Genomic DNA, 11,285 nt, shown 5'->3' on the forward strand with positions numbered 1-11,285 from the left:
AACCATCAGGTCTATGATAAAGCACCAAGCAGGACAAGGATGTTTCTTTGCATGTACCCTCATCCACTCAGGTAACAAATGCTTTACAACACAGCACTCCAAACAGGAGGAAAGCGGATTTGAACCACTCCGAAGGGATCAGCTTGGAGAGCACCATACTGAATACCACCCCACACTGTCTTCCCCTTTCTGCGTTTCTTCTCCACAAAGCAGCTAGAATGAGTCTCTCAGGCATATTTCAGACCCTTAGTGTAAATCCCTCAAAGACTCCCAGAAGGTCCCAGTGGTAGTGAACTTACAGCAGGAGTGCCACAATAGGGTGCTTGTTATCAATGACAACTCTAAAAGGATCACCATCACTGTTCTAGGTGAAATGGGGAGATGGACAAGTGAAGTTGTGTTGAATTTAAAGTTCTTGGGAGACTTTCACTGGATTGTTAATCAATCTGGGTATCTTTGTTCCAACTCCAAAGGTTGCACTGAGGGCCTATGAACCTAAGTGTGTGGGGAAAGAGTGTCAAGACAGATCTAGTTCTGAGGAGAATATGGTCTCATGACACCTGTTATCTGTTAAGTTCAATCTGGCTCAGGGAAGATGGTCTTTATTTGGATAATCAGGTGCTCAAGAGACAAAGAGCATAAGTGCACAGGCGCGCATGCACGCGCACGTGCACACAAACGCACACAAAAGGCAAAGCATTTCATAGGTGAAGGGTCTAGATAGTGGGACAGAGGCCATGACAGCAGCTGGAGGTTTCCTTACCCTGAAGAAGAGCCCCAGATGGCATTCCCTGGAATTACTATTTTTTTTGCAGAACCAGGGATTGAACTCAGGCCCTTGTGCTTGCCAGGGAAGCGCTTATTCCACTGAGCCATCTCCCCAGCCCCGTGGAATTCTGACAAGCTATATGGGAAAACTGCTCGCCCAGTGAAGTATCAGGCCAGAGAATAGTGGGGTTAAGAGAAATCTGGGCTTGGGGTCAGGGCAACATGTGTTTCTTCCCTGCAGAAACTTTTTTTGGAGACAGGATCTTACTATGTAGTTCAGGTTGGCTTTGAGCTGTCTATGAAGCCCACACTGGCCTTAAACTTGCACCAATCTTCCTGCCTCAGTCTCTTAAGAGCTGGGACTATAAACTTGTGCCACAGGCATGCTCAGCTCCTCATTGCAAAAACTTGCATCAGCTCTCTGTTTCTTTCTCTGGAGCCCCTCTGGCTCCTTGTACCCAGGAATTTCTCTGTGGAAGGTAAGTGAAGGATAGCACCACAGCAACCTGGCAGGATGGTCCACTGCACAAGGGGAAGGACAGGCTTAATAGGGCTGAAGGGCAGCAATGAACCTCTCAGATGGCTGGCATGAAGCAGTCTGCTTTTAAGGTACAGAACCCTAAAGTGGCAGGTAGGGGTCTTTCCCACATGACTCTGGGCCAGAGCACCTCTGATGGAGGGACAAGGTCCCCACTGGAGCTTCCTAGGATCCCACTGGGCAATGAGGCCTCACCCAGCTCCAGCTTGTCCATTCAGCTGTTATAGATCCTTAGCACCATTCAGGAACCGTTGTGATGGCAGGAGGGTCGAGAATGCTTTGCCAGAACTGTCAGTGCTCCAAGACCCATCAGTTAGCAGGACTGTACAACCGGCCAGCATCTGGTCCAAGGCTCAGGAAAGCCCATACTTTCTGGAAGGTGAGAGAGTGTGATATAAGCTTCAAGTTCCAAGTGGCAGCCACTTCCGTCTACTATTTTCTTTCTTGGCAAAGTCTGCACAAAAGTTCCAGCTTCCACAGGAGAAGCCTGTAGCTTGGGAGCAATTCTGGTCATTAGCTGCAGGAATTTTTGCCCAAAAGTGACCTGGAGAGGAAAACAGGCAGTGGGGTCACAGACCATATGGCCCAGGGGAGCTGGAGAAGGAGGAAGGCCATTCTCCAACCACTGCTCCAATCCTCTCAATCTTCCTGCCTCCCTGTAATGACCTGTAAGGCCCACAGCACAGGGGAACAGCAGGAATAGATTGGCCTGGGCCAAACACAGGCTCGGAACTACACATTCTTCTGGTGTAGAAAGAGGGAGAGGGAGCCAGGGGCTGACCACAGTCACAGGAAGCTGGCTCATGGCTGGTCCAATATAAATTGTTGGACAGATATGCTTTTAGTCTTCCACGGTACTTGAGTCATTTTGAGTGAGTTGATTTTGCACTGAAATCTGGCCCAAGGGTGATACCATTGTTTTTGGTGACCTGTAATTCAAGAAGGAACAAAGGCACTGGGTCAGTGAGTGGTGTACTTGTAATTGCGCACTGACTAACTTATTCTCATGGCAGTACAGTTTTAGGACCTTGGAACAATAAGTAGGACAGTATCCTTTACTGAGGTCCACTGCTAGGCATGGTGTTTTAGTTCCATTATCCCATTTTATCTGCATGCCAATTCTACATGCTAGAGAACAACATTCTCACTTTACACACAAGGAAATGAAAATTCAGAAAGTTTATTTTATTTTTTTGAGACAGGTCTCATTACACAGTTTGGGCTGACCTTGTGCTCAATTTTTATAGCCCTCAGGCTGGTCTTGAACTCACAGAGATCCTCCTGGCTCAACCTCCTGAGTACTGGGATTACAGGCGTGTGCACCACACGGTGAGTGCCCACATTCAGGGCATCCAGGGCTGAGACCACATGGCATGTAGGGCCCGTGATCAAACTCGGGTCCTTGTGCTTTCTAGGTAGGTGCTTATGCCTCTGAGACATCTTTCCAGCCCTCAGAAAGTTTAAATGGCTGGTCCAAAGTTAAGCTTTTAAGTGGTAGGTTCAAGATTGCAGCCCATACTTTTCTACTATACCAAACCATGTAGTCTGCTTACAGGGCCCTAAATATCCTGTATACTACTTAATTTACCAGTTTCATTCTCTACCATCTTCCTTCTTTTTTTTTTTTTTTTTTTTTTTTTTTTTTTTTTTTTTTTTTGAGAGAGAGAGAGAGAGAGAGAGAGAGAGAGAGAGAGAGAGAGTGTCTCCGGGGCCGGCTGGCATGTGGTGCTGGGGGATTGAACCGCGGTCCCTGATGCTTTGCTAAGCTTGTTCTAAGTAGGTGCCTTAGACCACTGAGCCATCTCTCCAGCCCCCATCTTCCTTCTTCCAGCCTTTTTTTTTTTTTGTACCGGGGATCGAACTTAGGATCTTGTGTTTGCCAGGCAGGTGCTTACACTGCTGAGCTATTTCCCCAGCCTCTCTGACAGCCTATGTAAAGTGGCCCTCCAGATTGCTTATGGTGGCCCACACCTGTAATCTCAGCACTGGAGGAGGTTGAGACAAGAGGATTCTAAGTTCAAACCCAACCCGGACAACTTAATATCTTAGCAAGACCCTGTCTCAAAATTAAAAAAAGGCTGGGTATTCAGCTCAGTGTGAAGGCCCTGTGTGCAACCCCGAGTACTGGACAAAACATCGAACTAAACAATCAAAACCACCAACTGGCTCTTCTTTCACGCTGGAATCTACTCTGGGCTTCTAGCACCACCTGATATTGTTTACTTGTTTATGGCTTTGTTTAGGGTCAACTTCTACCTCTAGACAGAAGACCCAAAGGATCAAGGGATAACACTGCTTTTGGTTCTGACTATAGCTGCAGTGTGCCCTAAAGAGGGCCTGGCCCATAACAGGTGCTAAATAAATGTTTGTTGAATAAATGGAAGTTTATCTTTAGTAAATAAACTTATTAGCACTATCACTTCACATATGATCTCTAACCCTCACACAGCCTGTAAGTTTAGGGTAATCGGTTCCATTTGATAGTAGTGGAGCAAAATAAATGAGGTATGGAATCAAATGGATATGAATCCTTGGAAAACTCCAGTAAAAATGTTTTACAGTAATCATTTAATGTGATATTAGGCTACCTTTTGTTATTTATTTTTTTTTAATTTTTAAAATTTTTATTTATTTATGTGTGTGTGTGTGGCCAGCTCAGCCCACCAGGGGGTGGGGTTGGCTGGCATGTGGTGCTGGGGGATTGAACCATGGTCCCTGTGTTTTGCTAAGCTTGTTCTAAGTAGGTGCTTTAAACCACTGAGCCATCTCACCAGCCCGGATGTCCCAATTTAGAGCTGTTGGTGAGAAGAAGTTAATGATATCCAACTATTGATTTATTCAACAAATGATAGCTTTAATCTTGTAATATAAATAGAGGATCAGAGAAGTTTACTGACTTCCCCAAGTTTACATAGCTAGGAAGTTTAGGATGAGAACAATAAACAGCAGCAGTGGTTTCAAGCAGGGCAGGTGTCTGGCTGGCTCCAGGTTGCCTACTGAAATTGCCACTAGCCAGATGGTAAGGCAGGTATGCTGAAAGGGTGTGTGAGGGCCGGGCTGAGATGCTGGAGCTTGTCTCAAATCTTCACCTAAGATGAGCCTCAGAGTTCTCCGATTACCCCAGATGGATAGGAGACCCCAGGCAGAGTGGAGAGAACCAAAGATATTTTTCAATCCATCATTCTGTATTTTCATCACTTTCCCTCTTAAACATGGAATGTGTGCCACCCTTGCATGGGGCCTACACTAACCTTTCTTCTGTATCATTCCAATTTCATTATATATGCTGCTGAAGCAAGCAGATTTTTCTTTTTTTGTGTGTGGTGGTACTAGGGACTGAATGTTGCTATGCAAGCACTGAATGTAGCTACACTCCAGCCCTGCAACACTTTTAATTCATTAAGTTCACTGAATCAACCACCAAATTTGAAGCAATCATTCAGCAACCTTGCCTGCCTGACACTTTCCTCAATTGTACAGTAGGGACAATGATACCCATTGCAGAAGATCATCCTGTAACACAGCACTCACATTATGCATTTCCCTTTTAGAGGACAGAACCATGGGGCCCTTCTATCACACAGTGACACAATCTTCTTCTCAGTATGATATCCTGGGTGGAGTATGACATGAGCCAGACAGGCATAAATCTGACTCAAGTCCTTTCTAGAGTACATCACTCTGAATGTTTATTGCCTATATCTGTAAAATGCAATAATCCCTTGCTCAGACACTGTCAGGGTTGTTGTGAGGATAACCTGAGAGAATTTATTGAACACATTACAACATAAGAGAGGTTCAATGAACATTACTACTTTTAAGATTAATTAATTTTTGGTTTTTAGAGTCAGGGTCTCATTATGTACAAGTCAGATTGGCCTTGAACTTAATAATATGTAGCTGAGGCCAGTCCGGAACTCACTGTGATCCTACTGCTTTGGCCTCCTGAGTGCTGGGATTACAGGTCTGCAAAACCATGCTGGGGAGGGGGCAGGGGCAGGGAGATGGTCTAGTGGAATAAGCACTTCCCTGGCAAGTGTAAGGGCCGAAGTGGAACAAGCACTTCCCTGGCAAGTGCAAAGGCTGAGTTCAATCCCCAGCTCTGCAAAACAAACAAACAAAGAAAGAACCAAAAAAACCATGCCAGGGGTCTGGGGAGATGGCTCAGTAGAATAAGCACTTGCCTGGCAAGTGCAAATCTGAGTTCAATCCCTGGTTCTGCCAAAAACAAAACAAAACAAAACAAAACAAAACAAAACAAAACAGAACAAAACAAAACAAACAACAAAAAACATGCCGGGCAGATTATTATCCCTTTATGTTCACTGTTTCTATTCACATTTATTGTGATAAATTTATTAGCTTGTTTCCTCCCATCAGGATGTAAGGCTATGAGGGTGGTGAGTTGGTCTGTCTTGGCCAGAAGATATTCAGTAAGTATTTACTCAGACACTGATGCTTGGTAATAACCTGTAGAGGGAGCTTCTGCTACAGAGTCGATGGCAACGAAGACTTAAGGCTTTAGGCCAGTAGGGGATGGCCGGGTGTACAGATCCCTGCTTTCTTAGTTAGACTGGTACAGGCCAGGATATCCAAGTACTCTTAGGGGGCCACAAAGGAAATCATTTATGCTTTGCTTCTAAAACATTCAGCCCAGGCGTTCAAAGGCGGGGGAAGCTGATGGGAGAAAATTTTAGAGCGGAGACACTTAAAATTATACAGGAAATACTTTTAACTGATTGATCTTCTGTTGACTGAGAAAAGGCTACCAGGGTTCCATTTAAGCCAGAGATTATCTGGCTTTGTTCTGACTCTGAAGCCCTGAGCTCCTGCTGGAACCCCTTGAGTTTCAAAGAATGGTTACTCACTGGTTCTTGTGCTTGAAGCCACTGATGTGAGCCTGGTACTGTTCTATGGAGTTCAGCACTATCTTACACGTCTTGCAGGGGTAGCCCTTCCCAGCTGAAACACACATCAAAATCAAGATACGTGGTTATTGAACTGGAAAGGACTGGAGCCTGTTGCTTTGCACAGAATGTACAGTGCTCTTCTCGGGACTGAGGTGGGACTGGCTGATGGCCCAGATGAGAGTCCCAAGTGTCAGTGCTCAGGAAGCAGACTGTGCCCATGTGTTCTCTGGGGATGGGGAGCTCCTCATTCTCCTGTCTCCAGTCCTGGCAAAGAGCTTATCCAAATTGTCTGCTGAGTAAATAAAATGACAGAACAAAGAGCGGCCTTTGGTGTAACTTTTTCTTACCTTGAATAGCCTCATTAAGGATGCCCTTCATGGAGAGACTGCTGGGGAGGTGCCACTCTCCTCAGGCTTGCAATAATAGTAATTGATTATTACTGTTATAAAAGTTAAGTTGTACCAAAAAAACCCCTGTCTTTTTACCTTGGAGCTCACAGCCATTACAAGGGCTCACTACAAGGGCTGCCCCTGTGACAAAGTGGCTTTTCTCTACATGGCCTACCAGTGTATCAGAAGACTGGACTCCTGACTTGGTGCTCATGTCCATTCCCTTCTGATTCTTAAGCTTTTCTCAACTTAAGAGAAAAGTGACTCTGAAGCCAGAAACTGGTCTTTTCTGCAAACCAATCACATCCCAACTTATAATCATAATACTTAGGATAAAAACAGCTACATTATTATTTACCAGATTTACACAGGCCATGCATTTCATATTATTTTGCTTGTTCCTAATAATCTTCTGAAAATCATAACCTTCATTTCTTTTGCAATAGTGGGGATTGAACCTGAGGGCCTCAAGTATACTAGGTAAGTCCTCTACCATTGAGTCACATCTTTAGTCCCCCTTTTTTTTTTTTTTCTAGTACCAAGAATTGAACTCAGGACCTTGAGTTTGCCAAGCAGGGACTTGTGTCACTACCTCATCCAGGCTGGCCTAGAACTTGTGGCAATCCTCCTGCCTCAGCCTCCTGAGTGCTACGATTATAGGTATGCCCCATCATCCTGGCCCTTCAGCCCTTTTAAAAATTTCTTATCTTGAAGCCATGTATGGTGACACACACCTGCAATTCCAGCCATTTAGAACACTGAAGCAGAAGAATTGCAATCAAAATTCAAGGTCTTTTCTAGACATTAGGGTTGGGGGTATAGTGCAGCGACATAAGTGCCTTTTTTTTTTTTTTGCGGAACTGGGGATTGATTTTTTCTTTTTTTTGGTGGAACCAGGGATGGAATCGGGGATTGAACTCAGGCCCTTGCGCTTGCCTGGCAAGTGCTTATTCTTTTTTTTTTTTTTTCACTTGTTTATTGGTAAAGAACCTAAAACAATAATTGAGACCAATAGTATTTCAAATGGTGCATTGGAAATGTCACAACAGAAAGTTAAATGATTACAACAAAGTTTTGGCTCTTACATGATGCTGTGTTAAAGGAAGTCATGCTGAGTACAAGATACAAATTTTTATTAATTATTGAAACAAAATGACACCAATAACAAATTGTAAGAAAGTCAACAGAAGGTTGAACTCAGAGTAAAATCAATGAAGCATGAAATGATTCCTGCAAAAGAGTAGCCTAATCTGAACAAACAACTACCTACCCTCTTCTGCATAAACCAATCTTATCATTTTCCCTTCTATATTTTGTCTGCAAGTGCTTATTCTACTGAGCTATCTCCCTGGTCCCAGACAGGATCTCACTATGCTACACAGTTCAGGCTGGCCTTGAGCTCACTTTGTAGCCAGGTTTATCTCAAACTCACAACAATCCTCCTGCATCAGCTCAGCAGCGTAGGCAACACCAGTGTGTACTATCACACCCAGCTAATGCTGTCTGCATTTGGTTCTCCAGCTCCTCGCCTCAATCATTTTGTAATCAATAGTGAGATGCTTCCACACATCTCACTCTAATACACAAAATGGCAGTTGATTAGGCCTCCTCACAGTTGACTTCATATTGCATCTGACAGAGTTGGTAAACTGCTCCTTTCCTCAAATGTCCCACCCTTGGCTTTGGTGTGCACACTGAAACTTCTCATTTGTTCCCAGCTTCCTTTGTCATCTGTTTGTTTCTTTTTTTTTTTTTTAATTTATTTATTTTATTTATGTGTGGGTGTGTATTTATGTGTGGGGGGGGGCAGCTCAGCCCACCAGGGGGCGGGGCTGGCTGGCATGTGGTGCTGGGGGATTGAACCGCGGTCCATGTGCTTTGCTAAGCTTGTTCCAAGTAGGTGCTTTAGACCACTGAGCCATCTCACCAGCCCTGTCATCTGTTTCATTTCACTATTTAATACTGGCTCTCCAGAGGGCTCATTCTTTTTAACTTTTTACTATTATTATTATTACGTGTGTGTGTATGTGTATGTATGTATGTGCATTTTACTGAGGACTGAATTCACAGCTTCATGCATACTAGGCAAGTGCTCTATCACTGAGCTACATCCCCACCCCTACTTTTTTTTTTGGCAGAACCAGGGATTGAACTCAGGCCCTTGAACTTTCCAGGTAAGCACTTATTCTACTGAGCTATCTCCCCTCCCCCTATTTTTGAGACAGGGTTTCACTAAGTTGCTCAGGCTAGCCTTGAACTTGTGATCCTGCTGCCTTAGTTTCTTGAGGATTATGATTCTATTCTATTCTATTTTGCTTAATTTATTTTTTTTAGTGGAGATAGAAAGGGAACTACAAGCCTGGTGCATGCTAGCCAAGGGGCTCTATCACTAAGCTACACCTAGTCTAGCCCATTTTTTCAAAATTGTAGTAAATCATATACTTAACAAAATTTACCATATAAACTAGGCATGTCAATTCATGACTTGTGGGTGATAGGTAGTCCTGAACAACTAGTAATATATAACACTTGCCAGATGCATATCTGTAATCCCAGCACTTGGAGGGTTGAGGCAGGAGGATCACTGTGAGTTCAAGGCTAACCTATTATACACAGTGAGGCCGTCTCAAAAAACCACCCCCAGCAAACAAAACAAAAAACCAGTAATGCAGCTCCACAGATAATAATTTTTTTTTTTGGTGGAACCGGGGATTGAACTCAGGCCCTTGCGCTTGCCATGGAAGTGCATATTCCACTGAGCCATCTCCCCGGCCCCCACAGATAATAAACTCAACATTATCATGTGATTTTTTTTTTCATGACTTGATTGCTCAGTGCTCAAGTTAAATTTTGTAGGTGACAAGGATAATGGAATATTGTGTATGGGACAGCACAGTGCAGTGCTTGCTCACTACCTCCTGTGCCCACTACAGTAATCAATGGTAACCTAACTGTATCAGAAACAATGTGTGCTTGTACAGTAAGTAAAAGGCACTGATTACTAACTACTGTATTTGAGGCTAGGTGGTATAGGCCTGTACTTTTAGCCCTCTAGGAGGCCAAGGCAGGAGGACTGAAAGTTCAAGACTAGCCTGAGCAATTTAGTGACTTAGTAAGGGCCTGTCTTACAGTAAAAAAAAAATATTAACAGGGCTGGGTGTATAGCTCAGTGCATAGGCCATGGGTTCAATCCCTACAACCACTGAACAAACAAACCCACTTACACATGTGTGTGCCTGTGAAGATGGGTACTTATTGTTATTAAACAGATATGCTTTCTTATTTAACCATTAAAAACAGGCTTATGAGGACTGGTCAGATAACTCAGTGAACTAAGCACCTGTTCAGACAAGCGCAGGGACAGGGGTTTGATCCCCAGCACCACATGCTATGTGGGCTAGGCCATCAGGCACACTGAGCTGGCTATTGAATCTGGGCGTGGTGGCCTACCCCTGTAATTCCCACACTGGGGAGGTTGAAAACAGGAGGATTGGACAGGATATCATGTCTGCATCTTGTACTATGAATAGCTACTACAAAGACAACAATATGCAATATATTATTGCAACTGTCCTACTAACCTGTTTTGAAACTATCTCATTGCTATTTATTTCTCAATAAAATTAATTAAAAAAAAAAAACAAACCAAAAAAACCCCAGGAGGATCACTAGCTAGACCCTGTACCAAATACATTAAAAAAAATTGGGCTTATGTTAGTTTTGTTTTAAAGTTATAATAAAAATATTAAAAATAAAGGAAGTTTTATTCCTTTTTTGAGACAAGGTCTTGCTATGCAGTTTAGGCTAACCTAGTGCTCACTTTGTAGCCCCTAGGCTGATCTCGAATCTGTAGTGAGCCTCGCATCTCAACCTCCTGGGTGCTGGGATTACCAGAGTGCCTCACCACGCTCAGGGTTTCTGGGGCCAGCCTGGTGCACCTGGGGTTCCGGGGCCAGCACCACATGTAAGTCTGGGGATGGAACTCAGGACCCTGTGCTTGCCAGGTAAGTGCTAATGCCTCAGAGCTATCTCCCCAGCCCCTGTATATTACTTACATACAGTAACTATATTATATATTTTATATGTGGCTGAAGACAGTTCTTCACTCAATGCAGCCCTGACAAGCAAACAGATTAGACACTTCTAGACTATTTTACTTTTTGTAGAATCAGGGATCAAATCTAGGGATGCTTCATTGCTGAGGTACATCCCCAGCTGTTTTTATTTTGGGAGATTGTCTCACTAAGTTGAACAGGCTGGCCTCAAACTTGCAATTCTTCTGCCTTAGCCTCCTCAGTAGCTGGGAATTACAGGAATATACCACAGTGGTGTTAAGTAATTTTATTTTTTAATTATTATTCTTTTCTTTCTATGTCTTTATTATATTATTATTATTATTACTATTATTTTGTCTTTTAGAGACAGAGTCTCACTATGCAGTTCATGCTTGCCTTGAACTAACTTTGTAGCCCATGCTGGTCTTGAACTTACAAAGATCCTCCTGCCTCAGCCTTCCGAGTGTTGGGATTACAGGCATGCACCATCACACCTGGCTTAAGTCCTTTTTTTTTTTTTTAATTTATTTATTTATTTGTGCGTGTGTGGCCAGCTCAGCTCACCAGGGGGCGGGGCTGGCTGGCATGTGTGCTGGGGGATTGAACCGCAGTCCCTGTGCTTTGC

At 43.7% G+C, this 11,285-nt stretch overlaps 1 protein-coding gene across 3 annotated transcripts in view; it reads right to left on the reverse strand.

Annotated features, from left to right (window-relative positions):
• Window positions 1-586: 586 nt before the first annotated feature.
• Znf346 (zinc finger protein 346) overlaps window positions 587-11,285 on the reverse strand; it is a 45,668-nt gene continuing 34,969 nt past the window's right edge. For 2 of the 3 annotated variants that reach the window (XM_004632285.2, XM_023716580.1), the window contains 2 exons: window positions 6,175-6,268; window positions 587-2,235 (listed from right to left, as the gene is read on the reverse strand). In XM_004632285.2, coding sequence (XP_004632342.1) covers window positions 2,148-2,235; window positions 6,175-6,268 — 182 coding nt within the window. In that variant the 3' untranslated portion in view covers window positions 587-2,147. The remainder of the gene's footprint in view (window positions 2,236-6,174; window positions 6,269-11,285) is intronic. The other variant, XM_023716579.1, reaches the window with a different exon arrangement.

The sequence above is a fragment of the Octodon degus genome, unplaced genomic scaffold (genome assembly GCF_000260255.1).
Source record: "Octodon degus isolate 3935 unplaced genomic scaffold, OctDeg1.0 scaffold00048, whole genome shotgun sequence".
NCBI lineage: Eukaryota > Metazoa > Chordata > Mammalia > Rodentia > Octodontidae > Octodon > Octodon degus.